The sequence below is a fragment of the Hypanus sabinus genome, chromosome 7 (genome assembly GCF_030144855.1).
Source record: "Hypanus sabinus isolate sHypSab1 chromosome 7, sHypSab1.hap1, whole genome shotgun sequence".
Lineage (NCBI taxonomy): Eukaryota > Metazoa > Chordata > Chondrichthyes > Myliobatiformes > Dasyatidae > Hypanus > Hypanus sabinus.
In genome coordinates, this window is record NC_082712.1 from 96,251,680 (window position 1) to 96,268,289 (window position 16,610).

The 16,610-nt window shown below is 41.0% G+C and overlaps 1 protein-coding gene across 1 annotated transcript in view; it reads right to left on the minus strand.

Annotated features, from left to right (window-relative positions):
• Positions 1-6,030: 6,030 nt before the first annotated feature.
• Positions 6,031-16,610, minus strand: part of LOC132397503 (uncharacterized) — a 64,860-nt gene continuing 54,280 nt past the window's right edge. Inside the window, exon 4 of the mRNA XM_059976332.1 lies at positions 6,031-6,093. Within this exon, the coding sequence (XP_059832315.1) occupies positions 6,031-6,093 (63 nt within the window). The remainder of the gene's footprint in view (positions 6,094-16,610) is intronic.

Consider the following 16,610-nt stretch of genomic DNA (forward strand, 5'->3'; position numbering starts at 1 on the left):
CCTACTTGACTCCCTTGTCTATTTGACCCTTCCCATTGGTCTCCTTCCTGGCACCTATGCTTGCAAGTGTAACAAGTGCTACACCTGCCCCTACACCTCCTCCTTCACTACCAATCAGGACCCTTAACAGCCCTTCCAGGTGAGGTGACACTTCACCTGTGAGTCTGTTGGGGTCATATATTGTGTCCGGTGCTCTCAGTGTGGCCTCCTGTACATGGGTAAGACCCAACGTAGATTGGGAGACCTATTCATTGAGTACCTATGCTCGGTCTGCCAAAAGAAGCTGGACATCCCAGTGGTCACCCATTTCAATTCCACTTCCCATTCCCATTCCGATATGTCCATCCATGGCCTCCTCTACTGTCAGGATGAGGCCGCACTTGAGTTGGAGGAACAACACATATTCCATTTGTATAGCCTTCAAGCTGGTGGCATGAATATCGATTTCTCAAACTTCTGGTAATGCTCCCCACTATCCACTTCACCACTTCCCACTCCCTTTTTCCTCCCTCAGCTTATCTCCTTGCCCATCCATCGTCTCCTTCTGGTGCTCCTCCCCCCTTTTTCTTTCTTCCATGGCCTTCTGTCTCTTTCACCGATTAACTTCCCATCTCTTTAGTTCAACCTCTCTCCCTTCCAGGTTTCACCTATCACTTGATATTGCTCTCTCCCCTCTCCCCACCTATTAAATCTACTCCTCAGCATTTTTCCTTCAGTCTTGCCTGAAACCTCAACTGTACTTTTTGCATCGATGCTGCCTGGCCCGGTCAGTTCCTCCAGCATTTTGTGTATGTTACTAGGAAAATTGAAAATTTGGCTGAGTGGTGTCATAACAACATCCTCTTACTCAATGTCACCAAGACCAAGGAACTGGTTATAGACTTCAGGAGAGGGAAACCAGAGTTCCATCAGCCAGTCCTCACCAGAGCATCAGGGGTAGAGAGAACCGTACCTTTAAATTCCTGGGTGTTACTATTTCAGTGGACTTTTCCGGGACCCAGCATGCAAATACAATTGCAAAGAATGCACAGCAGTGCCACTACTTCCTCAGGAATCTGCAGAGATTTGGCATCTCATTAAAATACTCTGACATATTTTAATGGAATTGTTATGGAAGCACCAATATCTTTGAAGTGAAATCATACAAAAGGCAGGAATTCCCAGTGGCCAACCATTTTAATTAACTCCCCATTCCCATCTCGACATGTCAGTCCATGGCCTCTCTACTGCCACAATGAGGTAACTGTCAGATTAGAGGAGCAACACTCATATTCCTTCTAGGTACCCTCCAAACTGATGGCATGAACATCGATTTCTCTATCAGTCATTTCTCTCCCTCCCCCTTCTTTCTTTTCCATTCTCCATCCTGCTGCCCTCTTACCCCTTCCGTTCACCTGCCTGTCACATCCCCTTCCCTCTCCTATCAGATTCTGTCTTCTTCAACCCTTAACCTTTACCACCTATCACCTCCCACCTTCTCAATTCATCACCGCTCCCCCAGCCACTTGAGCAGCATGTTTGTTTTCAGTGTGTTGATACAGCCATTCTCAAAAAGTGATCAAACTTTCTGTGTGATCGTCCTCTGCGAAATTGTACCATGGCCTTCATGTCTGACATGCCTATACAGAGGGCTCTCTACTCTACTCATGACAAGAAGTGTGGAATAACAAATTTAATGTCATTGTTGCAAAATGTAAGGACTTATTATCATTACAGAAATGACATGAGAACTAATAGGGAATAAAAACCCCTGTTTATCAGTGTTTGAGTGTACTGGAACCAGTTTTAGTCTGTTGTGGACCAACAAAATGACAGCTCAAAGATGAGCAGATATGTGAGGCAAAGGATGCAGTATTAGGTCATACATGGTGTAAAAACATGTTGTTTTGTTGCAACAGTACAGTGCAAAGGCATAAAAGTACTATAAATAACAAAGTAAATAAATTGTATGAAAGAAAGGAATATTGAAGTAGAGTTCATGCACTGTGGAGGTGAGAAGCTGAAGAATTGTTGAGTGTGGAATTCTAGTTTTGTCTGTTTCCTTTGGGGAGACTCAACCAATATTACACTCATACCAGGTTTTTGATCTTTGACACCATGAGAAAATCCAGTGCTTGTTGCATCTGCAACAACTAACTGATTTAAAAGATTTCTTTGGGAAACACATTGATCAGTCCTTGGCGTTGTGTAACCTAAAACGGAGTTTTCTGCTTACCAATATTTCTGCTGCTAAAAGTACCGTCAAAGCTATTTAAACAACTGGATATACTTAGATTTACAGCTAATTACACAATATTGATTTGTTCTGTTGTAACAAAGTATTAAATTGCACGTCCTACCTTTCAAAGCAGGCTGTTTCACAGTTATACTGGAATTATCAAAAACAAATCCATTGTTGCCTGAAATTTAAAATTTGAAAATAAATTATTTTCATAAATGATTGCAGGATGATGCAAACCTGAAATATGAAAGAATGGAAGTTTTCTGAATCTGATGACAATTTAGGAGAAGGGTTTCAGTGCTGTGTCATGGAGCACAGCAAAACATCATTTCCAAACCCATGAGTAGAATAGAAGAGCACAAGACTTTATTCTTGTTGCTCAGGATAATGAGATGATGGTACTACTCTAGTCCATGCAGAACAGATATTAACAATGCATGAGGCATTGTTAATTTTAAAAATTAACATCATTAATTTTAAAAATGTATGATAAATAAAAATTAAATTTAAAAGATAAAAAAAAATGAAACTTGGTAAATCACACCCTTGGAAATTCAATGAAATATTCTGATATGAGAAAGGCCTTCACTGTTCCATCAAACACTGGAAGGCCAGTAATACACTCTGTCCTACTGAACATTTCTGTAGAGCACAGATTACGGACAGTGTAAAGCTTCCCTTTGAGTTTAATTCCTACCTCCCGCTGAGCTTGAGTTTTTTAGACTTGCTTTGATATTTTCGACTTTATTATTGAGAACTTCTTTAGAAAATCCTTCCGATGAGCTCATAGCAAGTATAACTTCATGATCTACAACGATACTGCCTTGCCTGTTTGCAAAAATAAAACACAAGTTAAACTAGTCGAGTTAAACCTTAGCATCTGAATAGAGAAGGGTGTAGATGGGTAATGATTAAAAAAGAACTATCATCTAGAGGTAGAAATGTCAATGAACAGTTTTGGTTTTCTTTGGGGGAATTGAGTTTAATACCTTCCTTCCCCTTTTGGGGCTGTAAATCTAATCCAGATTCAGGAACACCAGCCGGTTCGGAAACAGTTACGAACCCTTAACCATTAGGCTTTGAACCAAAGGGGATAACTTCATTCAATTTCACTCACTCCATTACTGAAATGTTCCCACAACCAATGAATTCACTTTCAAGGACTCTTCGTTACATGTACTCAATATTTATTGCTTATTTATTTGTATTATTGTTTCTTCATTTTGATTTGCACAGGTTGTTGTCTTCTGCACTCTGGTTAATCACACTAGTTGGATGATCTTTTGTTGATTCTACTATAGATATTATTCTATAGATTTGTTGAGCATATAAAATTAATTTCAGGGTTGTATATTGTGATATATGTAATTTGTTAATAAATATTATGTTGAACTTTTGAATTTGAGTACTATACTCTTCTGAAGTCATAATGCACAGGTCAATGGTTTCAACTGAAAGTATTCACCTTTACAACAATCAAATTGATTTAAGGATGTTTCTTTGTGAAACACATTGCTCAGGTCCTGGGTGTTGTTCATGGCAACATCAGAACTGAATGGTTTATTTTCTAAATATATTTTTGTCATGTAGTGGTTGCTGCATTTATTGCTCATTGTTAACTCTTTTGTCATCAGTTTTACAACTGACCTGGTTAAATAACATTCAATTAACTAGAGTTTCATGTTGGCAAGAATATGACAGGTTCTCTTCTAGGAGGGAGTGAACTCTTTTGATTTCTAGAATAATGTGATAAATGCTTCAGAACAGAATTATGATTAATCGGATTGAATTTCAAATAGGCTATGATTAGAAAACTGAATTTCTAGGAACAATTGATATTCCACACTGCAAGATGTTGGATCTGCAGTGGAATCAAGTGTTGCAGGAATGGATCAGACATTGTTTGGGATCCAGCGCAGAGGAGACCCTTCTGGCCATTCAATCCGTGTTGCCTCAGCAACCCCCAATTCAACCCTTGCCTAATCATGGGACAATTTACAACAACCATTTCACCTGCCATCCGCTAGGTCTTTGGACTGTGGGAGGAAACTGAAGCACCAAGAGAAAACCCTTGCATTACACGGGGAGGATGTACGGACTCCTTACAGATGACGGCAGAATCGAACCCCTACTTCCCAAGCTGTAAGGCGTCGTGTGAATTGCTACGCTACCGTGGTGCCATATCTTATTGAAAGCCTGAGCCACGACAAACTCCTGCTCCAATTTCTGATGTTCTTGTAGAAGAACAAATCCAGAGAAGCACTTGTTATTTCTTCCATTTGTTTGTGGTACAATATCTGCGTGATAGAAACTCAAAAACATTTCATGGTGAAAGATGTTTCTTTGAGTGCACGAACTAGTTGAACAAAAAAGAGAAGTGTGATTTTGATGCAATGCAGATGAATAAGATCAAAGGATAAGGAAATTGATTTTCAAGTGGGAATGTTTGCCAAATGTATTTAAGCTTCCAACACCACAACTAGTCCTCAGTTTGATCTTGCTATTCTGATGCATCCCACCAAGAATTCTGTAACATCACCAGCTGCACAGCCAGACAGTTTGAGTCGAGCTTCAGACTTTATCTTTAGAGTGAGCTTGGCTCAGGAAATATTTGCATCCTCTGAGTTGTAAAGGCTTTGATTCTCATCCCTTTGCAGAGACTGACTTGATCACGTAATCTCGATGGATTTCCCAGCACAATTGTAGAGAAAATACTGGCGTGGAAATGTCCTAAATCATCTACTGGAACAAAACCAGGGACATCTTGCCCCCTGTTCTAGGCAATAGTGATGCTGACTCTAATTTTTTTCTTCTTCCTGAAGCTTTACAGTATTCACATTGATTATTGTGTTTACCCCAATAGTAAAAATGATGTTAAGTCAGAAGTAGGTTGAAGTGCTTTGGGTCATCCTTACAGAGTGAAAGCTAGAAAATAATGCAAATTCTTTACTACCCATCCAGGCTCGGTGTACATTTCATGACTAAAGAACATTTTGAAGCAGCTAGCTGATTACAATGTGACTGAATATTTTGTAATTATTTTTGACATCCATACTTTGCTGAAATGGCCAGTATTTATTGCCCATCCCCAATTTCCATGAGGATGCTGTTGCAGTCCCTCTGATGATGGTCCTTCCTCACTATTTTCAGGGAGTAAGTTCCAGGATTTAGATCCAGCTTCAATGAAGGACTGATAATATACTTCCAAGTCAGAAGGGTGTGCAATTTGAAGGAGAACCTGCAAGTAATGGTGTGTCTTGTGCCCGCTGCCCTTGAGCTTTGGCAGGTGCTATCAGAGTGGATGGGGCAGCAGACAGAGAAACAATAATATCACCAAAATTAAAGTTAAGTAGTTAAGTTTCCTCATTTTCATCACTTTTGACACACAAATACTACTTTCCACTTCCGAGGGTCGGGTGGCTTCATTTGCTGAAGGTCTGTGGATGGAATTAAACATTGTGCAATCTGTGAACATCTCCACCTGTGGCTATTGATGGAAGTGGTTGATCCTAGGACATTGCCCTGAGGATCTCCTGCAGTGATGTCCTGCGGTTACGATAAATTACTTCAAATAATGATAACCTCCTCCCTTTGTATCAGTTATGATTCCAGAAACGGGAATGATTTCCTTTTAATGCCCACTGACTGAGTTTTCAGAATGTCTCGATGCCACACTTGGTCAAGGCCATCACTATAGCCACAACTCTGAACTTCATCTCTCTGGCCCAGATTTGGAACCAAGTTGGAATGAAGTCTGAAGCAGTGTGATTCTGGCAAAGCATGACTCAGTGAGCAGGGTATTGCTGAGATTACCTAATCTTTATAATCTTCACACCTCTGTATCCTTCAACCGTTCTGTAAATGGTGTCCACCTAAAAAGAAACAAGGAATGTGTTATCAATATTCCTGAATTTGACTGTAAATAGCATTTTCTCAAAGGAAGAAAAGTTGGGATATTGTTAGGCATGTAATGCCTTGCTTCAGACAGTCTAAGTGATCTGCTATTGTGTGCCAGATTAGTGAGCCGAATCAACGCTCAGCATCCTCTCTTCAATAATACACAACGTGTATGACAGATTCAAAATCTTCATCAATGATGAGTGGGACCAGGTTTTATATGTGATGTATTTGTTGTCTGTTTAGGTCCTGAAAGTGTGAGATTGTTCGCTGGTAAAAAATGATTTTCAAATGAAGGGTTTTTAAAAGTATGATACCAAGAGTTCAGTGGCAGCATGATCCTGCTCTGATGATGGACAAGGCTGGCAAGCCGAGAATCCTGGTTAATAAGAGATATTGTGGTCTCAGATCGGGAGAGTTTCAGCAATCCCTCGATGACGACAAGTGTAGGACACACAAGAGAGAAATCGGGGGGGAATAGGGGGTATGAGATGGACCTGGCAGGGAGGGTTAAGGAAATTTCCATTGGTATATGAAGAGTAAACGTGCGGCCAGGGGCAGAATGGGTCCCTTTAAAGATCATCCATCCATTTGAGGTGGCACAGGGGTGGATTAGATTTTTACTGTAGAAAACATAATGGATGCAAAAGAAATGAGTGTGATGTTTTAGATCATGTAAGGAAAGATGCATTGGCAGCCTTGAAGCACATAAAGGTGTTTAAGTCCCCAGAGACTGACTGAGTGTGTTCGTGGACCTTGTGAGAAAATAAGGAAATCAATTGTAGAGACCTTTGCAAAGACACTTGCTTCATCTTGAGCCATAGGCTCAGAAGGCTGGAGGGTGGGGAATGTTGTATCTTTATTTCAGAAGGACAGCAAAGACAAGCCAGGGGACTACAGTCCAGTAACATAGATGCTGGAAATCCAAAGCAACACACAAAATTCTGGAGGAACTTAGTAGGCCAGGGAGTATCTATGGAAATTAATAAAGAGTCGATGTTTCCAGCCAAGGCCCTTATCAAGATCCCACATGGCAGGCTAGTCTGGATGGTTAGATTGAGAGGGATTCAGGGAGAGACAGCTATCAGACCTCATTATTGGCTCGATGCTAGGAAGCAGAGAGTGATGGTCAAAGACTGGCGAGATGTGGAGTTGCACAGGAGTCAGTGCAGGGTTACTTGTTATTTGTTTAGATGAACAATTTGGATGTACAAGGCTTGGTTAGTAAGTTTGTCGATGATAGTAAAATAGGTGGTGCCTCAGGCAGTGAAGGAGGTGATGAAAAATTAAAGGAGGATCTTGAATCAGGTTGGGAAGTGGGCTGAGGATTGGCAAATGGCGTTCAGTTCAGATGTGCAAAGGGTTGCATTTTGGGAAGTTAAACCCGGATGAGACTTGTACAGTGAATGGTAGCATCATGGGAAGTGTTGTGGAACAGAGGGTCCGACAGTGGACATACATAGCGGTGACATAGGCAGAGACTGGTGAAGGAGGACTTTGGCACATTGGCCTTCATCAGTCAGGACACTCATATGGGAGCTGAGACAAAATATTGCAATTGTACAAGATAATGGCGAGTCTGCACTTGAAGCATTTTGAGCTTTGGCACCCTGTTGTGGGAAATCCATGGCGGAAGTGGAAAGAGTTCAGAGAAGATTACAAGAATGCTACCAAGCACCAATGGCCTAGGTCAGAGGGAGAAGTTGTGTGAGCTGGAAATATTTTCAAGGTTCAGGGCTGACTTTATAGAGGTGTGAAACATCCTGATGTTTCTGGATAGGATGAACAGTCTTTTTCTTATGGAAGGAGAAATAAAAACTAGAGGGGAAAGGTTTAATGTGAGAGTTGAAAGATTTAAATAAGACTTGAGGAGCAACTTCACACAAGTGATAGTGCATTTCTGGAATAAGCTGCCAGTGAATGTGGTTCAGATAGGCACAAGAACAGGTGGTAGGTAACATATGCCCCAACAATGCCAGCCAATGACAATACCCACGAAGAGAAAATCCAGCAATCAGCCCAAGACTTTCATTACCATCATTGAATACCCCACTGTCAGTATTCTGGGAGATAACATTGACCAGAAACCAAACTCTGGAAGCCAGTTAAGGTTCAAAGTTTAAAGTAAGTTATAATCGAAGTACATATATGTCACTATATACCATGCTGAGATTCATTTTCTTCCAGGCATACTCAATAAATCCTAATAGAATAACAGCTATAATAGGATCAATGAAAGACCACACCAAAATAGGCATTCAACCTGTGTGCAAAAGACAACAATGGTGAAAATGCAAAAATAAATAAATAATAATTAATAACTTTGCATTATGATCAGAGATCAAGGGAGCTAGGGCTTTACTCTCCGGAGAGAAGGAGGATGAGAGGAGACATGATAGAGGAATACAAGATATTAAGAGGAATAGATGGAGTGGACAGCCAGCACCTCTTCCCCAGGGCACCACTGCTCAGTACAAGAGGAAATGGCTTTAAGGTAAGGGGAGGAAAGTTCAAGGGGGATATTAGAGGAAGGTTTTTTACTCAGGGAGTGGTTGATGAGTGGAATGCACTGCCTGAGTCAGTGGTGGAGATAGATACACGAGTGAAATTTAAGAGACTACTAGACAGATATATGGAGGAATTTAAGGTGGAGGGTTAATTGGGAGGCAGGGTTTAAGGGTCGGCACAACATTGTGGGCTGAATGGCCTATACTGTGCTGTGTTGTTCTATGTTCTATAAATTAGTTAATATACAATAAATATTAAGATCATGAGAAGAAGAGTCATTGAAAGTGAGTCCACAGGTTCTGGGAAATTTTCAGTGATGGAGAAAGTGAAGCTATCCCCTCTGGTTAAAGATTCTGATGGTTGAGGGGTCATAACTGTTCCTGAAACCTGGTGGTGTGAGTCCTGAGGCTTCTGTACCTTCTTCCTGTTGGTGGCAGCCACCAGAGAGCATGACCTGGGTGGAGATGGACCTGGGTGAAGACCATGACCTGGGTGGAGATCATGGAAGAGATGTTGTTGCCAATTCAAATTGACTGGGGTCTGCAAGTGAGAAATTCAAGGATCCAGTTGCACAAGGTATTGAGACAAAGGTTCCAGAGCTTATTGATATGTTTTGAAGGGATGACGCCATTGCATGTTGAGCTGTACTCAATAAGGAGCATCCCGATGTATGCATCTTTGTTGTCCACATGTTTTAGGGTTGTTTGAAGAGCCTATGAGATGCATCTGCTGTGGACCATTGCACTGGTAGGCAAATTAGAACAGATCCATAATTCCATGAATGTGGCATCACAGCTGGGTAGGATAGTAAGGAAAGCTTTTGGCTCATTGGCCTTTATAAATCAGGGCATTGTGAACAGGAGTTAGGATATTATGCTGATGTTGTATAAGATGTTGGCGAGTTCAAATGTGGAGTATCGTGTGCCGTTCTGGTCACCTACTTACAGAAAAGATATCAAAAGTGCAGGAAAAATTTACTCGGATATTGCTGGGACTTGGGGCCCTGAGTTACAGGATAGGTTGAATAGGAGTGGACTTCTACTCCCTGGAGCGTAGGAGAATGAGTGGGCATCTTTTAGCAGTGTACAATATAATGAGGGGTAAAGATAGGATAGATGCAAGCAGGCATTTCCCTCCCAGATTGGGTGAGACTAGAACTATCATAGGTTTAGGGTAAAAGGTGATATAGTTAAAGGGAACCAGAGGAGGATTTTCTGTGAGGATGGTGTGAGTGTGCAACTAGCTATCAGTAGAAGTGTCTGCAAGTTCAATTGTGAGATGTAAGAAATGTTCAGATAGGTATATGGATGAAAATGGTCTGGAGGGTTATTGTCCAAGACAGAGACTAGCAAACCAGTTCAGTATTGATTAGGTGGATTGAAGAGCACACCTGTATGTCATCGTCACCAATGACTTTTATTAAATGCTTGTTCAAGCAGTGAACCCTACATCACTTGAATGAATGAAAGTAGCATGTAAATGCTAGAAACACACATAAAATGCTGCAGGAACTCAGCAGGTCAGGCAGCATCTATGGAAAAGGGTACAGTTGATGTTTTGGTCCAACACCCTCCGTCTGTACTTGTTTCCATAGATGCTGCCTGACCTGCTGAGTTCTTTCAGCATTTTGTGTGTGTTGCTTAGATTTCCAGCATCTGCAGATTTTCTCTTGTTTGCGTAAATATGAATTGACTTTCACATCACACAACATAGAGCATTGCTTCTTTTTGGAGCTGAATCTACAGAAATTAACTGTCAACTTTTTCAAATTTTGTAGCGGGTTTGCTCAGAAAGAGTAAAAAGGTGATTGGGAGAGAAAAATAATACCAGAACTAAACTGGTTTAAGTTGAAAGTCAGAGCACAGTAGGGCAGTTGTTAGCACAATGCTTTACAGTACCAGTGAATTGGGTTCAATTCCCGCTGCTGCCTGTAAGGAGTTTGTATTTTTTCCCTGTGACCATGTGGGTTTCCTCCAGACGCTCTGGTTTCCTCCCACAGTCCAAAGACGTAGCAGTTGATGGGTTAATTGGTTGTTGTAAATTGTTCCATGATTAGGCTGGGGTTAAACCAGGTGCTGCTGGGTGGAGCAGCTCGAAGGACCAGAAGGGCCTATTCCGGACTGTATCTCAATAAATAAATAAACAGACAAACAAAACAAGACTGAGAGAGTACCGGGTGGTCTAAGATCGAATTGGAGTAGGCATAATGAAAATGGTAGAAGCTTAATTTAAACAAAGTTCTTGAGTTATAGGTGCAGCTACTTATGTAACATTACAATGTCATGGTAACAACACACACATAGCTAAAATATTTCTGAATATTAGATGTTAAGGAAGGGGAGGGAATTGACAGGATGGATGAAGGATAATATTGCAGAGCTGGGCACCAAGATTATCCTGGAATGATAAAGGACAATATATCCTTTATCTTAGGAGGGATCTTATTGAATCCTACCAAACGTTGAAAGGACTAGACAAGGTGGATGCGGAGAGGATTTTTCCAGTGGTGCACGTATCCAGAACTAGAGGGCACAGCCTCAAAATTGAGGGGCAACTCTTTAGAACAGAAGTAAGTAGGAGTTTTTTTAGCCAGAGGGTAGTGAATCTGTGGAATGCTCTGCCACAAACTCTGGTGGAGGCCAAATCTTTGGGTATATTTAAGGCAGAGTTTGATCATTTCCTGTTTGGTCAGGGCATCAAAAGATATGGCGAGAAGGTAGGTGTATGGGGTTGAGTGAGATCCAGGGTCAGTTATGATGGAATGACGGAGCAGACTCAATGGGCTGAATGGCCTAATTCTACTCCTATGTCTTATGGTCTCTTGGTCTTATCTGTTTAGAATTGAGGAAAGATAGAGGTACAGTTACATCACCCAGACTGTTCTATGTCTGACAGTTAGGGAAAGGTATTGAGCAAATTTGCAGGGAGATAAACCTGTAAAGAGCATGGTGTAAAAATAGTTCAGATCCACAATTAGTCAAGTCAAGTCAAGTCACTTTTATTGTCATTTTGACCATAACTGCTGGTATAGTACATAGGAAAAATGAGACAACTTTTTTTCCGGACCATGGTGTTACAGGACACAGTACAAAAACTAGACTGAACTACGTAAAAAAAAAACACAGAAAAAAACATACGAGACTACAGACCTACCCAGGACTGCATAAAGTGCACAAAACAGTGCAGGCATTACAATAAATAATAAACAAGACAATAAGGCAGTAAGGTGTCAGTCCTGGCTCTGGGTATTGAGGAGTCTGATAGCTTGAGGGAACTAACTGTTACATAGTCTGGCCGTGAGAGCCCAAATGCTTTGGTGCCTTTTCCCAGATGGCAGAAGGGAGAAGAGTTTGTATGAGGGGTACATGGGGTCCTTCATAATGCTGTTTGCTTTGTGGATGCAGCGAGTAGTGTAAGTGTCCGTAATGGTGGGAAGAGAAACCCCGATCACTATCCACTGCAGGGTCTTGCAATCTGAGATGGTGCAATTTCCAAACCAGGCAGCTGCTCAGGATGCTCTCAATACAACCTCTGTAGAATGTGATGAGGATGGGGGGTGGGAGATGGACTTTCCTCAGCCTTCGCAGAAAGTAGAGACGCTGCTGGGCTTTCTTTGCTATGGAGCTGGTGTTGAGGGACCAGGTGAGATTCGCTGCTAGTTGAACACCAAAAAATTTGGTGCTCTTAACGATCTCTACTGAGGAGCCGTTGATGTTCAGCGGGGAGAGGTCACTCCATGCCTTCCTGAAGTCAACAACCATCTCTTTTGTTTTGTTCACATTCAGAGACAGGTTGTTGGCTCTACACCAGTCCGTTAGCCACTGCACCTCCTCTCTGTAAGCTGACTCGTCATTCTTGCTGATGAGACCCACCACAGTTGTGTCATCGGCGAACTTGATGATGTAGTTCGAGCTGTGTGTTGCAGCACAGACATGGGTCAGCAAAGTGAACCGCAGTGGACTGAGCAGACAGCCCTGGGGGCCCCCCGTGCTCAGTGTGATGGTGTTGGAGATGCTGCTCCCAATCTGGACTGACTGAGGTCTCCCAGTCAGGAAGTCTAGGATCCAGTTGCAGAGGGAGGTGTTCAGGCCCAGTAGACTCAGCTTTCCAATCAGTTTCTGAGGGATGATTGTGTTGAATGCTGAACTGAAGTCTATGAACAGCATTCGAACGTACGTGACTATCTGTAAAACTAACCAGGAATGCAGTAGCACAAGGAGTGAAGAGGATGATGAGTTTATAAAGAGTTTTCAACAGCAATTTCTGCCCCAGTAGGCAAAACAACTTTGCTAGATTCATTCTGGTAAATTAGCCAGTTGAAGCAGAACATTTAATCTGATGTTTTAATGCCAGGACCTTAGGATGATAAGAAGTGAACTTTTAGAGATAGAGGGTGGCCAGGTGAAGATATACTGTATCTCTACCAAAGGGGTGTCAGATGCTCCGTCCCTCTGATATCCTGTAGGTCACCCTTGGGCTTAACCCCCACGATCAGGGTCACGTGAAGCCAAGGGAGCAGCTGGTGCATATCACAAGTCCTGGTCATGTGATCACTGACTCCAGGCAGACAATCTCTGAAGGGAGTTGATAATGGCTGGGGTCACCCATCTTGTAAAGACACTGTCCAGAAGAAGGTGTTACGTACTCGTGACACATGACAGTGGTACCCTTGTCACATGACTGGGGTTGAAGCTATACTGGACTTGAGGTAATGGTCTTGTGATGGTGGAGTGATGTCATTTTCCCGCCAGTAGAGATCATGTGACAGGTTTTTTTTTACAGGTTATAAAAGAAAGACCCCACCCTGTGAGGAGGGGCAGTTCGTGGCTGGATTTGCCAAGTTGACTTCATGCCACTGCGTGATTTAATGTGATGACGCAGTTTAGTTGAAAGATGAAGTTTTATCTAATACCTAAAGTTTAAAAGGTCATTGCCAGCAGGTTCTTTACAATACTGCTAGTTTGAGAATCAGTGGAGAGTGAAGATCGGAGTTCGGGAGTTAAAGATCGAGGAGAATCGATTTCTACGGTGAAACAGGTTCAACCTTTGTTTGATCCTTATTCGGAAGGATTTTGTTGACTATTCTCATGTTAATCCCTGGGAATACCAGAAAGGATTGAGGATAGTGTGGAAGGAAAGGTCAGTGCCTTTAAGCCGTTCCATTTCGTAAAATTCTTTGTGGGAAAAGTTCGACGTCGGGGATTGAAGCAAAATGACGTGAAAGAGAATTTAAGTTGTCTTAAAAAGTCTCTCCCTTAAATGAACCGTGAGCATTTTGAATTTGTGGCAATCCTACTTAAAAGAACTGTTTTTGCAACATCGCTTTAAGAACTGTTTAAGTTGCCACACAGCAGCTGATTTCCGGTTACGTTAGTGTTTGTTTACTTTTGGGGGGGTTTGTTTTCAGTGTTCAATAAAACTGTTGTTTGTTATAAAAGCCCTTGCCAAATTCATATATTTATTGTTGCCTGAATACGTAACATAATTATGGGGGCTCGTCTGGGATTGGATCGTTTGAGTTCAAATGCTTGCTAACTTTTGAATTGGTGTTTTGGATATGGGGAATACTCAATTGGTTTGTTTGATTGGCTTGTGAGTGGTATTCGGCAACGATGAATATTGATGAGTTTCTGGTTTCGCCAGATGTGGAGTTGTTGGCGAAGGCGAAAAAAACTGAGGTGTCTGAGATAGCTCGTAGATTGCAACTTAAAGGTATTTTTCAGACTACATCAATGGCTGAATTACAGAGAAAAATCACGTCACACTATGTGGATTCGGGTGTTTTTGATGATTCAATTTTAGAGTTGTTTCCAATAAGTAATCTGGAGATGCAGTTGCAAATCAAACAAATGAAATTGGAGCATTGTAAATTAGAGGCTGACCAAAAACAGAGAGAATTTGCATATGCAATGGAGAAGTTAAGGTCTGGGAATCAGTCTTCTGGTTCTAAAAAACCATTTGTTGCCAGTCAAGAAATGAAATTGGTCCCTCCATTTAGTGAAACAGACGTGGAAAGATATTTTCAACATTTTGAAACTATTGCTCAGATGTCAGAGTGGCCGAAAGATAAATGGTCAGTGTTGTTACAGAGTGTAATTAAATGTAAAGCACAACAAGTTTACACAGCTTTAACTGCTGCACAAGCACTTGATTATGATATTGTGAAGATGCATATTCTAAACGCATACAAATTAGTCCTAGAAGCTTATAGGGAAAGATTCAGAAGTTTGAAAAAGTCTGTGGAAAAAACTTATGTGGAATTTGCCTATGATAAAGCTGTGTGTTTTGAGAGATGGGTTTCTTCTAAAAATGTAAATGGGGACTATGATACATTGAGAGAGCTGATTTTAATGGAGGAATTTAAAAGAAGCATTCCTGTTGAAGTAAGGACCTACTTAAATGAGAGGGATACTGGTAAATTGAAGGACTGTTCTAGATTAACTGATGAGTATGTTTTAATCCATAAGAATAAATTTCCTCAGGGTAGAATGTTTAAGAGGAAAAATAACATGGAGACTCAAGGTAAATCAGAAATTAAATCATAAGTTAATGAGAAAGGTAAGGAGGAAGGAAAACCTGTGAAGGAAAGACAGTTTGATCTTATTTGTAACTATTGTAAGAAGCCTGGCCATGTAATAGCTAACTGTTTCAGATTAAAAAAGAAGGAGAAGGAAGCAGTTCCAGATGCTTGTGTGCAACATACTGAAGCACCTGTAAAGTTACAGGGTTTGATGAATACAAATGAGGCTTTGTTAGAGTCTGACCAAGTTAAAAAGGGATATGATCATTTTATAACTGAAGGGTTTGTATCTTTGAAAGAAGGATCTACTGTGGTGCCAATAAAAATCCTTACGGATACTGGAACTTCTCAATCACTGATGTTAGACAGTGTGTTGAAGTTTAATGGAGAGTCTGATACTGGTGAGGTAAATTATATAAGAGGTGTTGGGAGTGATTTTATGCCTGTACATTTACATAAATTTAAAATCAGGGTTAGTTACAGGATTTGTTAAAGTAGGATTACAGCATAGCTTACCTGTGAAGGGTATTTCTTTATTGTTAGGTAATGACTTGGCAGGTGGACAAGTTTTTCCTGAAGTGCATTTGACAATGGAGTCAGAGGAACCAGAGTTGAATTCTAACACAGATTCTTCCTGTGTTGTGACTAGAACTATGGCTAAAAAGATTGATGTGCAGAATGAGGTTGTTACTCAGGACTGTTAAACTCAGGATTCGAGTTTTGAGGATGTGTCAGAGACTTTCTTATCTTCGTTGTTTGAACAAGATTCTTGGAGTAAGTCTGACTATGAAGATTTATCTCTGTCTCGGAAGGAGATGATAGCAGAGCAGAATAGAGACTCTGAGATTATAAAATTAAGAGAACAACCTTTACTAGGTAGTGAAATTGAGAAGATGCCAGTAGGATATTACTTGGAAAAAGGAGTGTTGATGAGAAAGTGGAGATCACCTACAATTCCCGCAAGTGAGGATTGGAATGTTGTTTACCAGGTAGTTGTCCCTAAAGTTTATCGAAATGAGATTTTGACTTTAGCTCATAGTGTGCCTTTAGGTGGACATCAAGGGGTAAGGAAAACTGTGGATAAGATTTTAAAACATTTTTACTGGTCTGGTTTAAGAAAAGATGTGGCGATGTTTTGTAAAACGTGCCATATTTGTCAAATTGTGGGTAAACCAAAGCAGGTTACACCAGTAGCTCCATTACAACCTATTCCAGCATTTGGTGAACCATTTTCTAAAGTTATTGTAGATCATGTTGGTCCATTACCAAAGACAAAAACTGGTTATCAGTATTTGTTGACTATCATGTGTACTTCATCTAGGTTTCCAGAGGCAGTACAACTTAGGAATATAAAAGCTAAAACTGTGACAAAGGCTCTTATAAAATTCTTTACTTATTTTGGATTACCTAAGGAAATACAAACTGATCAAGGCAGTAATTTTATGTCTGGATTGTTTCAACAGA